General features: G+C 60.1%; 1 protein-coding gene and 1 long non-coding RNA gene across 5 annotated transcripts in view; one reads left to right on the forward strand and one right to left on the reverse strand.

Moving 5' to 3' along the window:
* Window positions 1-9,498, reverse strand: part of Asb2 (ankyrin repeat and SOCS box containing 2) — a 24,618-nt gene extending 15,120 nt beyond the window's left edge. The window contains exons 1-3 of one of the 3 annotated variants that reach the window (XM_040275075.2): window positions 9,293-9,498; window positions 2,514-2,612; window positions 470-636 (exon numbers count right to left, since the gene is read on the reverse strand). In XM_040275075.2, coding sequence (XP_040131009.2) covers window positions 470-636; window positions 2,514-2,612; window positions 9,293-9,498 — 472 coding nt within the window. Of the gene's footprint in view, window positions 1-469; window positions 637-1,290; window positions 1,393-2,513; window positions 2,659-9,292 lie in introns of those variants that run through there. The other 2 variants (XM_078050769.1, XM_040275076.2) reach the window with 2 other exon arrangements.
* On the forward strand, window positions 629-17,102 carry LOC144377926 (uncharacterized). 2 transcript variants are annotated; one of them, XR_013439240.1, is made up of 3 exons: window positions 629-1,396; window positions 1,501-9,747; window positions 10,181-17,102. It is a non-coding gene; the product is annotated as an uncharacterized LOC144377926 (long non-coding RNA). The 2 variants fall into 2 exon arrangements; XR_013439239.1 differs by having other exon boundaries at window positions 629-943; window positions 1,239-9,747.
* The last annotated feature ends 2,709 nt before the right edge of the window (window positions 17,103-19,811 follow it).

The following is a 19,811-nucleotide window of genomic DNA, read 5'->3' on the forward strand; positions in this document are numbered from 1 at the left end:
CCCTGGAAGCCTTCCCTGGTTGAACGGCCCCCTCACCCCCAGCAGTGGGCCTGTCCTGCCTGTGCGCTCCCACCGGCCATTGCTGGAGACACGCTTCCCCTGCAGCGTTTCTGAGTGTGGTGGGCTTTCAGGGGTCTGAGCTGCTTGAGGGCAGAGGTGACTCCTGCCTGCAGGTGTCACCCCCTGTGAGTCTGGCTCGGAGGAAGATGGGGCTCGGAGAGGAGGCCAGAGTGGCCGAGGGTCGCACAGCTGGTGAGAGGCAGCCTTGGCAGAGCAGAGGCACAGCTGTGGGGTTTTATACCAAATCAGCCCCTGGAACATTCTGGAACAAGCTGGCAGCGGTCCGCCCCAAAGTCAGCCCTCCCTCATTCCTTTTCTAGGAATCAGGCTCCCGGGTCTTGGGAGCCCTGGTGGGAGGGCCGAGGGGGGTGACTTGGGGACTTCAGCCTGCCCCTGCCCCGCCCCTCACCTCGCTGCAGGACCTGCAGGCAGCCCAGCTGGCCGTAGTAGGCGGCCTCGTGCAGGGGCAGCCAGCCCTCCCCGTTGGGCTCCGCCAGGTTCTTCCCGTCCTTGATCATGGCCTCCAGGCCCTCCTTGTCACCCTCCTTGATGGCCTTCAGCACGGGGTCCACAGCCCTGAGAGAGCAGGAAGCAGCCAGGCCTCAGGGGCGGCCAGAGGCAGGGCCCAGTGAGGAGTCCCTCAGTCCTGGGTCCCAGCTGGTTCTGGGACAGGGGACTCAGGGGACCTCTCACCCCTGTGCATTCTACGGCTGACGCTAGTTTACACCAAGGGCCTTCTACCAAGAGGACGCAGCAGAGCGCCGGCCCGGGATATCCACCCCGACCCGCACGCACATCTAGTCACTGAGAACCTCGATACCCCCAGGATCAGCAAACTGGAAGTCCTCACGAGGCAAAACTGAGGACCACAGAGACTCCAGGGGTAACGGAAGAGCACCTCTGCTTGGCTTTCTCAGGACCCCGTTCACTCATTCATTCATTCCCTGAGTGAGGACCACCACGGCTGAGACCCCCAGATCCTCTTCTGGGGAGGGTTCTGCATACATAGCCCCATTCCCCAGATGGAGCAGGTGAGGCCGGAGGCCAGCCTTGTGCCTAGGTGCCTTCTGCTTCGGAGGGGCCCTGAGGGTCTCCAGCACCAGCTCTGCCCCCTCCCGGAGCTTCCTGCCGTGTGAGCTGCACTTCCTCCTGACTCTCAGGCTCTGCGTTATTAATAGCTCGAGGGCACTGGCTGAGCTAGAGACCCAGCAAGGACGGTGGGAAACTGACCAGATAAGTCCTGGAGTCCCCATCAACACTGTCACTGCCACCTGATGAGTCCACTTAGGCCAGGACAGAGCGGCCCCCCTTTGACCTCAGGAAAAGTCCCAGTTGGGTATGTGGCTCTGCTGAATCCAAAGGGACGGGGAGGGGGCCGGCTGGTCTCATGGCCTGGGTGAGGGGGCGCAGCCCGGGTCTCCCGTGTCTCTCTACGTGCAGTCAAGGACCTCGGAGCCCTCAGTGCCAGACATGGACGGCTCCTCGGTGAGCTCAGACAAGGCCCCTGCCGGAGTGGGGCAGCTGCTGGGGTATCGGGTCACCAGAGACTAGCAAGCTGGACAGGACCCTAGAGGTCACCTTGACCTCGTCACTTTGACTTCTCCAACCCAGTCCTCCAGAGAGGGAGCCTCCGAGGGACAGCCCCTCTCTGGCAGTCACGCAGGAAGTAGCAATCTGCTGGAGAACGGAGCTGGGCTTCTCCTCCCCAGAGTGCCAGACCCTCCCGGGGCACCGGGGAGCAGCGGGCGCCAGGTCTGGAGAGGCTGGGAAGGAGAGTGGGAGGCGCCAGCTGCCTCTTCCCCTCCCGGCAACACCACTGAGCACAGAAGTGCGGGTACCAGGGCCGGCGCCCCTCTTTTGCTTTGAGCGGCTTCTACCAGGGGGGAGCAGGGGGAAGGAGACAAGCTCTCTCTCTCCTCCCGTGGCTCCAACGATTTCTGGGGTTGAGCACCTGGCACTCAGAGGAAGACAGACGGAGCCAGGCACAACGGAGGCTGCAGGTCTGGGTGCTTTGGATGTGCTCAGAGGACCCCAGAGGTGGCGGCGGAAGGTGAGACAGGGTGAGAAACAGAAGGTGCAGCTGGCTCCTGGGCTCCCCCTCCCTGCTCCTCTGGGACTCTGAGGCCATCTCCCCAGCCCCCTCTTGCTGGGGCCCCAGATTCAGAGCCCTACCGGCCCCTCCAGCACACACACCTCATTCTGGGGGCGTCTCCAAAGGATCCAGCCCAAGCACAGTCAGGGGTCCAGTTCCTGCAGGACAGCAGCCTGCGGCCACCAAGCCCAGCTCAGAAGGAGCAGCTGGGGGCCACACCTGGGTGGGTTTGCCTGCGAGGTGCCCCGTGGTGCCGTGTCTTCCTGGGGGCTTCAAACCTGCTCCCCTCCCCACCTTCCCTGACCCCCCGGCTGGGGGTGTGCGTGTGGCACTGGTCTGGGGCCGGGCGGGGGGCACTTACTCCAGCTGGGAGGTCTTGAGGCTGTTGTATTTCTGCATGACCCCTTGGAACAAGCCCATGGGGGGCCGGGCCGGGGGGTTCTCGGGCAGCGCTGAGGACCTGGAGGGAGCAGAGCAGGAATGAAAGAGCGAAAAGTATTCTGCATAGGAGAAGCGGGTCATGGCCGGAGGCAGGACGGGACGGAGGGAGAGGTTGAGTGACAGACAGACACAGGGCTCTGAACCAAAGCAGATGGCCGGGTCCTCTCTGTGTGCTGGACACAGCTGCTGTGTCTCTGGATTATTTTTGGCCCTTGGAGGAAGCCCTGGGAGATTTAAATGACCATATAAGACAACAATGAGGTTAACCTCACCCACTCCCGCCACCCCCTCCCCAGCCAACCAGGGCCAGGGCGGCAGATAGGAAGCAAGGTGACGTTCTTCACCCAGGAGGAGGTGACAAGTGGTCAGTGCAAGTCCTAGGTTGAAATGGGCTCAGGCAGCAGGCCAGGCGGATCCCCATGGAAGTGGACAAGAGATTCATGGGCAAACGAGGGGGCAGGGAGCCCACGCTGAGAATCAGGCCAGGTGTGCCCCTCACCCCGACCTTGTGGGCTCATCCGGCAAAGACCATGCCCAGGGTCAGGAGCTAGACGTCCAGAGGCTACAGGAGGAAGGTGCACACAGGGGAAGGTCATCGGGGCTGGGCCGGGAGGCAGATGAACAGGTTCAACCCGGGGCACCGTAGCCACAGAAGCTGGGACTGGATCATCTTCTCTGTGCCTTATTTCCCCGCTAATAAAGTAGCGCAAGAGCAACCCCTGTCTGGAGGGCTGGCCAGGTCTGCCCTGGTGACCTGTGTGAAGTGCAGGGGACGGGGCTCCCCCGGACAGCCATTCACTTGACCATTGTGCCACCTCTCGGAGCCTCGGTTCCCCACCACACTGGGCTGTCACCAGGGCAGGAAGGAGGAGTGGCAGCCACCCCATGACCCAGGTTGGCCTGGGATTGTGAGAAGGGGGTAGGGGGTCCCTGATCACCCCTCCTGAGGGTCAGCCCTGACACTCTGGGTACCCAGCAGGGACACCTTCCTGTCTGAACACCTGGGGAAGGGGCTGTCTATGGGACTGGGGAGGACATCACTCCAAGAATGGCTCCCCATGGGCCACAGTGATGGTGACCTCCGGAAGGGCCCATGCTCCCCCAGGCCAGGCCAGAACCTGCAGATTCCCTGGGCCTCTGAGCAGGGACAGGCCTTGGTGCCAAGGAGCCACCAGCCAGGGAGGCGGCCTGCTGGGGGTCTGCAGACCCTCCTCGTCCCGTCATTCCTCTACCTCCTCCTCTGCCTCCTCCCATCACTCCCACCACCTCCCCCAGACTGGGCAGGACCCCTGCCAGGTTCACTCACTAACCCCAAAGGTGGGTACCCAGCGGCTGCTTCCATAGACAAGGGAGCCGAGGCTCTGAGCATGTGGGTTACTGGCTGGGGCCACGCACAGCAGGTAGGTGGACAGAGCCAGGCTCAGGTGGGCTCTAGGGCAGCCCCTCCTCCAAGCGCCTGCCCTTCCCTGCCTCCCCTCCCCTGCTCCGTGGCTGCACACCCACGGGCCTGGCTGTGAATGGGGCCCCACGGCTCTCTGTGCCTCAGTGGCAGAATGCAGGGTGGGGCTGAAGCGCCAGATGGAGGCTTCCTGTGCCCACTGCTTGCAGGACAGCAGAGAAGCTCAGTGTGTCACGCAAACCCAGAGCCACCATCCCAGGCCAGGACCTGCAAGTTCTGGCCTGGTCCTCCCCCCCACAGGGCCTGAGGGCTGCTGGCCTGGAGTCGCCTGAACTTGCTGCAGACCTAGGCAGGTGACAGAGCCCTGACCCAGGCCACTTCTGCATTCAGCAGCCCTGTGGTCTTGACAAAGCCCTGGGCTCCCTGGGCGTGCTTTCGATTACTAAAATGTTTTCAGCAGGATGAGAAGCACTGATAAAACCCGGCCACACTATCCTAAAACTGGGACCTCTGTCTCCCTATAACAACAGCAAGGAGAGTGGCAGCAGCAGCGGGGAGTTGGGGCTGATGGAGGTTCTGCCTCATGGTCTCTGATGGAGGCAGAGGTGCCTTGTTCCCGTTCTGCAGACAGGAAGCCATCAACTGAGTCCAATTCAACAACAGCTTCCCAGCTCTGGCTTGGTCCCGAGCCTTGTGCCTGGGCTAAGTATACAGATCACTAAGTCACATCTTTCGGTGGATCTCAAGACGATCAGAGGCCAGTGGGGTGGAGACCAGGACAGACAGAGCCACAGCACCACAGGACGGGATCAAGACCCGAAGGCTTGTTTGGGAAGTACTAAAACTGGGGTGCATTAGCTTGTTTTGGGGGCCAGGCAGGATGGCTACCCAGAGCCCACAGACCTGTGAATCTCAGACTGGATGGGGGTCCAGGCGCCCAGTCGAGTTTCGTGCTCTTTTGGGCCAGGACGGGAGGCCCCACTCCCCCCCCCCCCCCAGGGCAGGGGAATTCCCAGCAGAGCCAACCGCGGCTGAGTCATCAAGGGTGAGAGGAGCCTGGCCTGGGCGGGCGGGATGTGGCTGCAGGTCGTGCCCTGGAAGAGGCCCAGGTGAGACCCTGTCTCCCTCCCTCCAACACTGAGCAAGCAGCGTGGCTGCAGTCTCCCTGCTGGGTCCCCATGTGCCCCTGGTCTTTACCCTCCAGGCCTCCGGCGTAGGGACCACTCAGGTGCGAGGCAGACCCGGCCCATGGCTAGCACACCGCAAGGCAGTGGTCTGGCTGGAGTGGTTGGCGGCTGTGCACGTATCAGCCCAAGCAAGTTCCTGCTTCAGATTTTCCTCCTTTTTCTTAGAAATGTAGCCTTAAATAAAATGAAGAAGTTTAAAGACCGCCAAGACCCAGCTTCCTGGACCCCTGAGTGGTCTCTTCATGGACCCTGCTCACCCTGCATGCTGGGGGCCAGGTCGGCCTCTCAGGGAGTTTGACAAGTGACTCCCGCGCATGTTTCAAACCTTGTCCCACCACACAGTGGTAGGGCAGAAGCCACTTGGAAAATGACTTTGAAAGGGAGCATCTATCTTGGGAGGGGGTGCTGACCCGACTTTCTTTTCTAGGATCCCAGAGACTCCGTTCCTGTAATTATCACAAGATGATAACTACAGGCCTAAGAATCCTTATTGGCTTCAAGGTGCTTTTATTTCCAAAGAACATCCGTTAGGTGTGTATAATGAGGCTAAGCCCCGAGGACAAAAGGGTACAGTATCTGCTCCCTGTCTCCAAGAGGGTCCCAGTGTAGTTGGGGACACTCTCAGGAGACCTTCCCAGGGTGACAGGGGAGTTGGCCTCTGAAGCAGAGGCAGTGTGGGCTGGTGCCCCAGGTACTCACAGAGGAGGCAGGGGAAGCTCAGACCAAGCTGTTCCCATATTTGGTGTTCCCCAGAGTCCTGCACTGTACCTGGGGCTGTAGCTCAGCACTTGCCTCTGTGTGGGGCCCTGGGTTTGAGGCCCAGCACCATGAGACAAATGAAAATGAAAATGCTGATGATAATAATAATGAAAGAAAAGAAAAGAAAAGAACGGGGGAGAAAGAATCTTGCAAGCATTCTTGAACAGGAAAAAATAGGTCTCGCCATTTTAGGCATAAGTCCACTGGGGCTCAGAAAGCGTAAGCAGGACCTGAACCTCGAACTCAGTTCTCTCTCCAGGGCCGCCTCCTCCCTTCCTGAATCCTGCATTCACTCGCTCTCAGACAGCTACCTGGCACTTGCCAGGGGTCAGGCCTGGGCTCATGGAGAAGGGGACGCGAGGTCCCTGCCCTGGAGGAGTCCACAGGCTCACGGAAGAACAGACACCGCGCTGGCAGCCAGAGCCACTCAGGAAACCCCAGAGAGGGCGCGGGGGCGGGATCCACTTGACCTGGAGGTGTCCTGGGCAGGACCTGCTGAGGAGGTGACATTTCATGGGAGACCTGAAGGATGAGAGGGGCCCCTGTGGCGGTGGTGACATCCTGTTTCTGAACTTGCTCTGGACCACCTGACGGAACCTGCCCTTCAGGGTGGAGGTGTGGGGGGCGCTCGGTCCTCCACCTCCGCCAAGCCAAGGGGGGCTCCTGAGCACAGCGTGTGTGAATCATGTGTCTTCGGGGACCCTGAACCCTTGTGGGTGGGAGGCGGATGTAATGAGGCTGAGCCCCACTTGGGTGGGGGAGGGCGGAAAGGGAGCAGAATCAGCAGCACCTGGTGGAGCCTGAGCTCTGGGCCGACCGGCTGCCTTTCAGCTCTCGCCTCTGCTGTGATCGTGTCTTGTCCTTTGTTAAGTGGACACAGGGGCGCGCCCTTGCATGGGTTCTGGAGCAGCCAGTGCACGGGTGTGACCGGCCAGGCGTGCGTGCCCTGGGGTGCAGAGGAGTGTGTGGGGGGGCTAAACACAGTACTACAAGGCTTTTCCTTCCAGGGTCAAGGGGGCAGAACTGACGTTCCCAGTCCCCACAAGAGTGAGAAGATGGCTGGGGACGTGGCTCAGTGCACAGAGCACTTGCCTAGCATGTGGGAGGCCCAGTTCAATCCCCAGCACTGGGAGGAAAAGTGAGAAAACGCCACTAACCCTGCTCCACGCGCCGCTTGGCCGCGATCTTAGATGACCCTGGAGAGTGGTCTGGCCCCTGGGAGACTCTTTTCCCAGGAGGCTGGACGAATGCCCCTGTGGGTCTCTGCCTCCTCACCCTTCCCATGGAAGACCCTCTCAGCACCCCCAGGACCCCCAGGAGGAGCCCCTGTGCTGGGGAGAAGGCGGCAGCTCCCCTGGGGGACGTGGCTTCGTGCAGCTGAGGCTCTGGGCAGCAGGCCCTGTCACTATCTGATCCCCTCCTGAGAAAGAGGAACCTGTGGGCTGACTTCAGCTGAACTGGCCAGAACAGGAACCAGGGGCCTCCTGGAGCCCCACCGTGGTGAACCCCGTCCTGGCCCCCGGTTTCTGTTCTCCGGTCAGGGCCAGCTGGCGACCTTCCTCCTCGCCTGCTCCAGCTCCCCCGCGGGCCGAACACCTTCCTCTCCAGAGGGGGCCCCTCCGCAGCAGCGTCCTGGGCTTGGGCCCAGCCAGCCCCGGGGAGGTGGGCCAGCCTCCCAGGGCCAGAGCTACGTGGGGAGCCGCGGGGAGTGTCTGGGGGCACGGGGCAGAGATGAACCTGCTCCACCGTAGCCCCTGTCACCTGGGACTGACATCGGGAAAAGGCTCTGTTGCTGCTGCTGTTAGGAGAGAGGGCAGCCGAGCTTCTGAGAGGCGGTGACTTGCTCAGGGTCCCCCAGGACTTGGTGCTGGACACAGGGAGCTTGGAACCTCCCATTAACGCCGGCGTGGCTGTCACAGCACCTCCTGTCCCCCGCCACCCTCCTCCAGGTACACACTCGGACCTGACTTTGAGGAGAAAAATATCTTTACAGTTTACGTATTTCTCTTCTAAAAGCTCTTGAAGGTCAAGTGCTGATTATCTCTCTGGCTCCTGCCTTCTACAAAGAGGGAGACGTGCACTGTCCGGTCAGCGGCCACTGGCTAGGTGTGGCTAGTGAGCGCTGGACGCGCCACTGGCCTGAACTGAGAGGTGCCATGGGGATAAAAACACACACTGGATTTTTCAGGGGGAAAAAATAAAGTTTAGGTAAAAAACTCATTCATAATTTTTATATTGGTTACATGTGGGAACGATGGCATTCTAGACATAAAAAACATTAACTTGGCCTCTTTTTATCTTTACTTTTTTAAAAAAAATATATACTAGGAATCGAACCCAGGGGTGCTTACTCACTGAGCCACATCCCCAGTTCATTTTGAAAATTTTTTTATTTAGAGACAGGATCTCACTAAGTTGCTGGGGGCCTCACTAAGTTGCTGAGGCCGGCTTTGAACTTGTGATCCTCCTGCCTCAGCCTCCCGAGCTGCTGGGATCCCAGGCACGTGCCCCTGCACCTGGCTCGCCTTACTCTTTTAATAAAGCTGTTTGAATGTTTAATGGCGCCCGTGGAGCGTGGTGGTGGCTCATGCCATATCTCACTGGGTGGTGCAGTCCTTAGAAGGTGCAGAGCCAGGACAGTGAGCAGTGCCTAGACGGGGGAGCCGAGGAGGAGGCAGCATGGCTCTGGGGTGGACGTCCTGGGCTACCCGGATGGGCTTCCCAGGGGAGACGGCTGAGCAGCCTGAAGTGCCGGCCACACTGAGCACCGTGGTCCTGCCTCACTCCAGTGGGAAGCCCAGGGTACGGGGCACAGCCGGGGCACTGCAGCCAGACAGTCCCGTCCCCACCCCGCTCCTCCCTGTGCGACCTGGGCTACCCTGAGCTTCAGTTTCACGGGTGAAATGGGGCCGAGTCATGGGGATGGCCAGGAGGGTCCTTGGGAGGATTATCAGCCGAGGCCGAGCTTGTGCGGCTGGGCTTTGATCTCTGTAGGTTCTGCATTCCTTCAGATAAAAAAAGTATTTGGAAAGAACATGTGTACCGAACATGCACCAGTTTTTTCCTGTCGCTATTCCCTGAACAATACAGAACGACAAAGATTTCCGCAGCACTGACATTATCTGTGCAGACCTGGATATTCGTGGGGGTCCCGGAAACAGCCCCTCTAGGATACCTGGGCACAACTGCACAGCACACATTGCAACACTTGGCACGTAGAGCTCAACACGTTTAGATGGCAGGCGTGAATCATGAAGGCGTAAAAGCATGCTGGAGAGAGGGTGGCTTGGTTTGGAATGAGCTGACAGAGGCCCGGGCGGGCCCAGCTCCTCTAGTCAACGTCACCTCGCTTACCTGGTCCATGGGTAGAAGTGGGCAGGCTGGTGGTTGGCACGCGAGGACACCGTGGCCTCTGCAGTGGCCGGGCCCCGGGTCTTGTCCGCCAGACTCTGCTCGATGGCCATCTGGACCAGCTCCTCCTCGCTCAGGCTGCTGTACAGGCTGTACTCCTCGTTGCCGATGGCGCGTTGCGGGCCCGGAGCGCTGATCTCCGTGGCCATCCCCGCCGCTCACCCTGGCCTCCAGAGGAGACGCTCCACAGGGCAGGGGGCTGCGGCAAGTCCAGGAACCCTGCAAGGAGACCGAGGCCATCTTGTCACGCAGGATCTTGCAAGACAGTTCGCCCCCAGGGAAGGCCAGGCTTTTCCCGGATGATCACACGTTCGTGTTCTATTCATTCAGGAGCCAGACGATCTTCCAAAGCACCCTCCACCTACCCGCTCTCCACCCTGCCGACTGCGACTCACCAGGTCAGAACGAAGGCACCCACCCATCCACACCATCTCTTCACTCACCACCCCGTGCACTTCTCCACCCACCCACTTATATATCCGTCCATCCTTCATCCGTCCATGTATCCAAGCATTAGCATTGACCCACCTGTCTGTCGTCTGTCCATCCGTCCATCCATCCATCCATCCTTCCTCCCTCCTGCTCATTCCCCTGTTCATCCACCCATTGACCCTTCTACCCTCCCATCCATCACCATTCACCTATCTGTCCAAACTTCCAACCATCCACCATCCAGCCAGCCCTCAATCCACCCACTCACCCCTCTCTCCATTATCCACCCTCTGTCTGTCCACCCACTCACCCATCTACCCACAGGCCTTCCCTCCGTCCACCCTACCTATATCTATCCGGGCATCCATCCACCCGACTCATGGCTTTTCCTTATTTCAGGCAGCCTATCTAAACATGGATGCACACAGAGATCAACTGAAAGGTCACGTGCTGTGCCACTTCTCTGTGCCGGGCACTCTTCTGGGGACACAGTACTGGATACACAACCATGACCCGGCAGACCCATCCCAGCCTCACAGAGCTCACCCAGGATGTGCACCCTCCTCCCTTCCAAGCACCCAGGACCTCCGCTCCTGGCCTCCTGCACTCCTCCTCCCCGGGAGGCCTGGGAGGGCCAGAGACGGATCAGACCCAGGCGGGCTGCTGCGGCTCTCCCTGCCTGGCTAAAATCAGCCATTAAAAGGGTTTGCCGTGTTCGTTACAGGGACCCTCTTCTAGAGTAAAAAGGCCTCAAAGAGATCGGAGCTGGTTGAGTCAACCACTTTTAGGAAATGAAATAAAACCAACTGAGCCCGATTTTGCCTCCACAGGCTGGCTTCCGTGTGACGGTAGGTCACGGTTCACGTGAGGCCTTAAGAAGACACCCCAGATCCCGGGGCTGTGCTCGGACTCCATCAGCAAACGTGCGCTCCCCTCCCCCCAGCAGCGGCCCCCTCCCTTCAGCGTGGATATCGGTCCACGTCCACCTGGCTGGCTCTGCCCCTGAGGACACCACACGAGCCGGCAGGTGAGGAGAATTCTGGCAGTGTCCTCTGTCACCGTCACCAGGAGAAGGAGGAGACTCCCCTGGAGCTGCAGCCGGGTCCCCTGAGAGAACCTGGGGGGGGCGGGGGGCCTGAGTGCAACCCGCCCAGGGAGCCCGCCCAGCAGGCTGCCCTGCTCAGCGGTCGCCGGGGCTGAGATCCACAGCACTGGCAGCGTGCCTACTCAGCTCCGAGAAAACCAGAAAATGCCAAGTGCCGGGGAGGACCCGGTACACGTCCTGGGAGGAGAGTGACACGGTAAAACCGCTTTGGAAAATGGATGGCGCTTGGACCACACACCCACCACGTCACCTGGACAGTCCCCTCCTGGTGGTACAGCCAAGTGCTCCCCAAAGACCAGGTCAGGAGTACTCACACAGCACTCTTCACCACAGCCCAGTGGACAGGACCCACACGTCCGCCAGCCTTTGAATGGCTTCACACCTGGCGGTGCGCTCACGGGACGGGCGGAGGGCACGCACCCGCGACAACAGAGAAACTCCTCCACACACCAGGGTGGACCTCTCCACGTCGGCGTAACATGGACCAGATAAGCCAGGTAAGAACAAAGGGACACGTGACTCCGTATACACAAGGCTCTGGGACAAGCACAGCTACCCACAGCCATGGATGTCACAAAATATGATTCTCCTTGGGAGGAGCTGAGTGGCAGGGACATTGGGAGACCCCAGGGACCAGGGACTGCACCTCCCTCCATCTGGGAGGTCACGTGGGGTGTAGGTGGCTGTAGGACCCCTGAATGCGCATGGTTTGTGCATTTCTGTGGACGTGCATCAGAGGCCCAGCCCAGCTACTTAAAAAGCAGACGGAACTGAAAAGCAGCAAGGGACCCGCCTCCGACCAAGTCAGAGTCCCCGAGCTGCCCAGGTGACTGGAACCACCTCTTGAAGAAGGGAAGCCAGCAGGCAGAGGCAGAGGCAGGGGACACTGAGAGAGGGGGCTGGAGGGGGGACCCTCCCGGGGGAGGGGACTCACATGGACTCCTGCTGAGCCCCTTAGAGAATTCTTTTGATTTATCCTTGTCACAGCCTTAAGAGTGACAGTCCTCTGCCGTGGCCTGCCCAGCCCTGGCCTCCAGCCTCAGGCAGACCTCACAGAGACCCCCCTCCCTCTGCACAGCACGGTAGAGCTGAGCTTGCTTCCCTTCAAAATCTGGTCCCCACGCCCCTCCAAGCCCCCTGCACCCCGGCCTTCAGAACTGCGGGCTCCTCACTTCTCCAGGCCGAGGCTGCGCCCCTCTTCTGGGAAGCCTACTGGAATCTTCTGCAAAGCAGACACTTCCTCCTGGTGAGCTGCAGCCAGGAGCTGAAGTGTGGACTTGAGCCTGGACGCTCTGTAAAGCCAGCACCGTAGGTGAGGAGCTTAAAGCCCATGATTCATCTCAGCAAATGCCTCCACTATCAGGGGGTGTGGCAGAGCCCATCAGTGGCCATTTCCCCTGAGAGCAGAACCCAGCTCTGTGCAGGTAGCTGTGTCCCCTGTCCCACAGATGAATCATGATTTTTCCAAGACAATTGGGACGATCCCACCCTCTTGGTCAGTGAGTCTTTTAGCAGCGGGATCGTAGCCTAGTTTTGCTCAAGGAGCTTTGCGGAAATTCTGCTGGGATGTTCCCAGGAAGGACTTTCTTCCCTAACAAAACAAGAGAGGTAGGGAAGAAAATGACTCCCAGGCCCAGTCCCTGTATTCGACCTGGAGGACTTGGTTCTTGGAACAGTGGCAGCCTTCTTGTGACCACGAGTTTGACAGAGAATGATAAAATGAGTTTGACAGTCTTGTGGGTTCTTCACAGTCATTGAGCTACCAAACCAGTCCTGAGTATGCCCACCCCAGCCGATTTGTTAGATAAAGATTGAAAGTTCTGGAGGTTTAGCCAGTATTCGCTGAGTTTTGTTATGTGCTGTTGAAATCGTCTTAGCAGATGGTTCTGAGGCCTGACTGAGAGACTCTCAAGAGTTGTAGCCAAGGCTCTGGTCTTACCCCAGACCAGTGAGCGCAGGCCTTGGGAACTGGAGCCAGGGCCAGCAGGGTTCGGGGTCTGTGAGGGTCTAGCCTGCGGCCGGGGCTGGGAGCCCGGCTCTAGGTCAACGTCAGGAGGCTGCTCTGCATCCCACACGGGGACGGCCAGGGCAGCGAGACCCCAGAGTGACCTTATACCTGGTGCTTGGCCTGGTTAGTTTTTAAAGCCATTTCAGCAGCCGTTTTAGTCTATTGTGAAGAAGTCCAGGCGGGGAAGCGGGAGGCCGGGGTCAGCGTTTCCAATCGGCCACAAGCTCCCGCTTCCTCTTTCAGTCCCTGTTTTACCATCTGTCATAAGGCAGGGTGGTCTGGAGCCCGCCCTCGGGCACTCCCACCCTGCGGGGCCACCTGTGCAGCCCGCGGGTCCCCCGGCCTCTGGCCTGGGCCTGGCCCCAGCCTCTTCCCTGCCTCTGTGAGGCCGAGGCCCCTGCAAGGTCTGGGGCGGGCAGATCTGCCTTCAGCGGGTGGGGACGGTGCTCGGCCCAGCAACAGGAAGACGCTGCTCTCTCCAGAGCTGGGGTCTGCTTTTACCCACCCCCGGGGCAGGGCAGGGCCTTGGTCCAGGTGCCACTGAACTAAGCAGAAGTGTCAATGTCCAGTGCCACGGCATCGTGGGGTCCCATGCCAAGGTGTCCGTTAAAAGTGGAGGGCAAGAGGGAAGAACTCGGACCAAGAGTCAGGGACTGAGCTATGATCCCCATGCCATTGCGAGGGTGCTGTGTGACCTTGGCTAACTCCCTGTCCCTCTCTGGGGCTCAGCTTTCCCATTGCAAAAAGAAGACTCCAGGCTACAAGTTTTCCAGGGCTCTTTGGTTCTAAGGTGACCTGTTTGACATGCCCTCGGCATACCAGAGCTGAGCGTGGGACACGGGAACAGGGAAGCAGGTAAAGGTGGACAGACGGAGGGCTTGATACCAGCCACCCTAGGGCTACTTTCAATTCTGCTATTTGCTAGCCGCATGACCTTGGGCAAGTCACCTCCCAGTTCCAGTCCCCTGGTTCGTGGAAGGAAGGTGAGCTGCTTCCACCGGCCGAGGGAGACATGCAGGAGCAAAGCAGTGTGTAGGTGGCTTGTGGGGGGAGCTGCGGTTGAACGGGACCCGCAGCCCCACCCCCAGGCCCTGCAGCCTGGACTCACAGCAGAGGTGTGGGGGGAGCAGGCTGAGGACGGGAGCAGGCCACCGCCCTGCTGAGGAGGCTTGGAGGCTTGGGTACCCAGGACGGCTGCAGTGTGCACGCACCTCTGCCCCCTCCCAGCCATGTCCCTCAGCCTGTTTTCTGGCAGGACGTCTGGGGCATGACCTCCTCCCCCGAGGCTCCAAAGCACGCACACTGGCCCCATCCAGGGAGCCCAGCCCCACGGCCAGGGCCAGGCCCGGACGGAGCTGGAGGGAGAGGAGGAAGGACCACCGTTCAGCTGCGGGTGTCTAATCCCTGCCACAGCCCTGCCAGGGTCCTGCTTCTCCACCCATTTCACAGAGGCAGAAACCGAGGCCCCTTGGAAGAGCAGTGGCCGCGGAGGGCCCAGGACCGTTCTGACCACCTCACGTGTCAATTCAAGGAACCCCATGGGAGCTATCCGCCCCAGGGAAGTGGGCCCAGCAGTCCACACTTGGGTGCTGCAAGAAGGTGACGGGAACTCCCGGAAGGACCGGCCAGCCCTGAGCACCCCCTGCTGGCCCCTGCACTCCCGCTTGCCCTGGGAAAGGGCTGTTTTAATCCCAATCTGCCTCCTCCCAGGGGTCCCCAGGGCCACTGGCTGGGACTCGGGCCTGGAGGGAGGCCAGCCTCAGCAGGGCCTGGAAACGGAGCCGTGCAGCGTAAAGAGCGGGGTAAACTGAGGCCGGGGGAGGGGCAAAGCACCACGGGGTCCGTCACCAGGGGCCACCCTCCCCAGAGACAGGTGCCCGTTTCACAGATGGGGAAATGGACAGTCCAGGGCGCCTGCAGCTAGGGACCGGGGACCTGGACGACCCTGGAGCTGACTCCGCACGCGGCTTCTCGACCTGCAGCTCCAGTGGCCCCAGGAGACGTCCTCAGGGCGTCCCTGGAAGGTGCCACCAGCCCGAGCTGCAGAGGACCGTGAGGAGGAGCGTCCCCCCGCCACAGCCCGGGCGCTCACACTCGCCACCCCGTGACTCTGCTGAGTCTTCGTTTTGCACCAGAGGAGGCTGGAGGTGGCCACCTGCCCAAGGAGCCAGAGGCCAGGGCCTCGGCGGGAAGGGCCAGCGTCCCTGGGTGGATCGGCCTCCTCGGAGGCGTGTGTCCAAGGCTCCTCACGTCCTGCTGCTCTGGCTGCCGGCAGTGGGCCTGCTCCCTCTAGGATCCAGAAACTTCTGAAGAGCAGGACGGCGTCACCTTTGTGTGTGACCCCAGGACCTACCCGAGGCCAAGTACACTGTGGGTGTTCAATAGTTGCTGGGAGGACCGTGAGCAAACCATGGAGTCCTGATGAGGGTCACGCCTGCGGAGGCCAGCCTTCACCTCACAGTGGCCATGACCCTGTGGCCTGGTGCCCCACTGCCCAGAGTCCAGCCCTGCTCTGCCATCTACTGGCCGCCTGAGGCACAGCAGGTCACTGACACCCGGTGCCTCCCTTTGTCACCTGTGGAGACAATACTAGCATCTGGCAGCTGCTTTCAGAGGAGATGAGGTCACAGTGTGAGCAGCATCAGGCCCCTAACGGCCCCCAAGGTGCAGCGACTCTGCCCTGCCCCAGAAAGCAGGTGACAAGGGTCAACCCTTCCCTGCGCGGAGGCCGCACGGCCCACGGCAGCCTTCAGGGAGGCTGAGTGAGGGTGGGATTCTCCCCGGCTCTCCTCACGGAGAACAAGCCCGAGCTGCAGCCAGCTCCAAGGCCTTCCTTGGACAGCAGGGACCATGTCTCCTAGGCCACAGGTCCCAAGGTCAGGCACAAGGTCAGGGATGGGGGAGCTGGGGAAGCACGCCACCTCCCTGGAGCCTACCTGGGTGCGGGATGCACCCCTCCGAGGGTCCTCCTGCCCCCTCCGCCCTCCTGCGCTCAGGATCTGCTGCCCTGGAACTTTGGAAGGACCTGGTCCACCCGCGCCTCTCAATCCTGGGCCTGGATTTCTGCATGAGGCCACCACTTACGATGACAAGACGGGCCTCTCAGGGAGCCCGCAGTCCCTTAGCGGTACAGGGTGCCTAAGTGTGCGGGGCCTCCAGTGAAGGCAGGGCCCAGGGTTCAGAGCCACTTGCCACCCTCAGAAATGGTAGCAGTGAGTGGCTTGCCGTGGCCTTCCCTGCTCACCGCACGATTCCCTGACAAGGTGGTGTTGCCCCCATCCTGCAGATGGGAAGTCGGAGAACACCCAGGGAGAAAGTGGCAGGGAGAAAGGAAGGTGTGCCTGACTTCAGGCTCTCACCTCAGGTAACTAACCGCAGCTTTCGGCTGTTTTTAAAGATTTAAGTAAAGGCTGGAGTCAAATTGGAAGATATATATATATATATATATATATGTTTAAAAGCCTGAAGATGAATGGATATTATATATACACATTTACGCTCCTACGTAGGGTTGCAGCTTGAGCCATCTACCATATAAAAATTCCTTCTATAATATGCATATATATTCATTCCGTCCTCCTCTGTATTTGTGGGTTCCGTGTCCAGGCATTTAAACAACATGGATCAGGAATATCCAGGAAAAAGAATTGTTCCAACGAGTCTGAACATGCACTGACTTTTTCCCTGTTATTATTCTGTGAGCAACACACATAACAACACACATAACAAGCGTCCAGGTTGAATGCGCCATCACGAGTCACCTGGAGATGGGGGAGGGGTCCGAGGATCCACAAGGACCTGGATAGACACCCTGGCGTCTCATACAGGAGACTTCTCCCCAGATGTGGATATCTGCAGGGGGGTCCAGAAACCAACGCCTCACAGATACCGAAGGACGAACATACACGATGCTCATCAGACATGCCCTCTGCAGATCAGTTGCAGGATTTTCAAGGTCTCTCAAAAGTCAGATAGCCCTAGCCAGAGGCAGTCCTGAGAGCGGCTGCTTGGGCTACCTGGGGACACAGGAGGAGGAGGGGAATCACCTCGGGCTGTCCTTGGCCCCAATATCAGCCCTGTTCTGTTCAGTGCCCCGTCCTGCTGTCAAAACCATCTTTCTAATCCACCAGCCCCAGACCAGAGGGGTCCTTCCAGTTAGTCCTGGGTCCCTTTACTTTAACGCCTAATCAATAAAAAATACGCTGGTTCCTGTGGGTCCCTGGCAGGGTCTAGCTGCTGCCTTGGGCGGAAGCCTTTGACCTCTCAGTACCCGGGAGCATCAGCTTCCCATGTGCAGATGGGGAGAAGGAGGTGCAGAATGTAAGGGGCAGAGGGGCTCCGACTGCATCTGCTGGTCCCTCTTTGCATCTGACCCTCTGAGCATGGCAAGGGGTTCGTCACTCTGACCCTAAACCTCGCCCCACAGGAGGTTTCTGCCCTGGAGAAGGAGCGACTGGCCTTGGTGGAGGACAGGGCCCCCCAGCCCTCGGCCCCCAGGAAGGGCTCCAGTCAGAGTCCCAGGTGGCCTTGGCAGGGGCCAGAGCTGACAGGCCTCTGTCCAGGGCCTCACAGCAGCTGCAGAACCTAACATGCCCTCCCAGTGGCCGATGGAAGACTCTTGCACGCTGGCTTTGGGTGCCAGAGTCACCAGAGGACCCAGGACTCTGCTCAGGCTGCAGACCCCACCATGCCGGGCCCCTTTGTCCTCTGTATGGAGAGAAACTGAGGCACCGAGAGAGGGTGCACCCAGCCCGAGGTGGACCAGCCAGACCCAAACCTGTCCAAACCTGGCTCCCCTCCCACTCCAGCACGGCCCAGGCCCCTGCTCATTGTACAGGAGGGAAACTGAGGCCAAGGCTCCGCCGAATGGAGCCAAAGCTGGTGGTCCTCTGGGGAGTCTGGGCCTGGCAGTGCAGCTAGGTGGCTTATGTGTTTATTGGCCTGCCAGGAGCCCAGGAAGCTGCCCAGAAAGACAGCCAGAGGAGAGAGGGAATAAATAAAACCATGAGAAAGTCTCTTTTCTGTGTCCTGCGCAGAGCCACAGCCTCAGGCGGTGCCCAGGAGCAGCATGGGGAAGACATGGGTGGCCGCCAAGTTTCCGTCCTATTTCTCTGGGCCCACGCCATTGAGCAACAGGCCTGCAGGTCACCTTCCTCTCAGCCTCCTGGGTGGAGGGGCCCTTCCCTGCCTCCTGGCCCTGCAGGGACTGGCCCTCGTCCCAGGCCCCTGTCCTCCCTGCAGCCAGACCCATCAGTGTGGCTCAGACACATTCAGTGCTGGACACAGCATTCCAGGCCCCTGACCCAGTTTCTGCCACGGCTCTAGGAATGCCAGGCTCTGCCAGCTATGCCAGCGGCCAGGGGTGGCAAGAGATGGGTGGGCGGGGCTGGCCCGTCCACCTCTGAGCCTCAAAAATAACAACAGTGGCTGTGCCCACCCCTGTCCAGCTCTCCAACCCAAGTGCCCTGCCTGGCCTTTTCTGTGCATGGGCAGCACGAGGCCTGGACCCTCTTCCTGGCCCCCTGGGTGGCAGGACACAGGGGCCTGGGAGCAGGTGGGAAGGCTCAGGCGAGGCAGGAGAGCACCCCAGCACCCCAGCTGCAGGCCCGGCCGGGAATCTGCTAAGCCCCTTCCTGTCCCCTCCCCTCTCCCCTCTGGGTTTGGATCTTTCCTTCTCTCCTCCTTGCTTTCCCTCTCTCCTCTCTCCTCCTGCCTTTCTCTCTCCTGTGTTCCTTTCTTTAAAATAAAGCCCGAACTCGGGTTAGGAATCCGGTGACTACTTCACCACCGGCTCCACCAGCCTCCCTGTCCACCCCAAGCACGTGGACTCCGTTTATATTCTTAGGCACTGATTATTCCAGAAGATGGTGTTGAGGGGAGGGGCCTAGAGACTCAGAGAACTCTGTGACAGATGCCACCTCCAGGCAGCCTGGCCTTGGCAGCTCAGAAGGAAGGCCACTGGGCGGGCGTGGGGTATTTTTGTGCCTCCTTCTGGCAGGCTCTTTCAGGTCCTGCCTGTGCACGATGTGTGGGCACCGCATGATGCCGGGGCAGTGCCAGGGACATTTCAGCTGGGGGCACCAAGGTGCTGATTCCCACTGTCCCGGCCCCCAGAGGGGCCAGAGGAGGTGGTGACTTAGAAGGTAGGCCCTGGAGGCTCAGAGGCCAGAGTTCGAATCCTGCCTCCAATACCTTGTAGCTGTCCAGCCTCGGGCAAGACTCACCCTCTCATAACCTCTTTTTCCAAATCTGAAAAATGGGAGCAGAATCATCTCTAGCTCCTGGTGACTTTGAGAAGAGTCAACGAGAGGGTCCACCACAGGTGCCTGGGCCACTGCCTGGTCATCCTCTGTGCCCAGTGGCCGCTCCTGGCACCGCTGGTGCTATTCCTCATTCTAACGTCGCCGTGGATGGATGATGGTGGCCCCCACCCAGAGCTGCCAGGAGGCCCCCCGCCCTGGCCTGTCTGTGCACAGAGGAAGCAGGTTGGGTGGCACTGAGGGGTCCCTGCAGCCCCTGGAGGAGGCCGTGCAGCTCGTCCCAGCTGGCTGGACCCCCTCGAATTCCCTGAAGCCTCCCCTCACGAGAGGGGCTTTTCCTTCCGGGGGGGTCCCTCCTGCCCAGGGCCTCAGCCAGCAGCCCCTGCCATTTACCTCCCCTCCTCTCCCCTCCGTTGCTGCCTCCCGCTCCTCGTGCCCGTCCACCCCCTGCCTTCCCCGGAGAGGCCTGGTCAGATCCACCCTCCTCTCCTCTGCTCAAACACTTCTAGAAGACGGTGTTGAGGGGAGAGACCTAGAGACGCAGAGAACTTCTAGAGCACGTTCCATCTGCCCTCCGGCCTCCCTGCAGCGCCCCTCCCACCATCGTCAGGCCACTGTCTGGTCTGCTTTGTCCCAGCTGCTCCCACACCTGGCCCC

Source organism: Ictidomys tridecemlineatus, chromosome 5 (genome assembly GCF_052094955.1).
Source record: "Ictidomys tridecemlineatus isolate mIctTri1 chromosome 5, mIctTri1.hap1, whole genome shotgun sequence".
Classification (NCBI taxonomy): Eukaryota; Metazoa; Chordata; class Mammalia; order Rodentia; family Sciuridae; genus Ictidomys; species Ictidomys tridecemlineatus.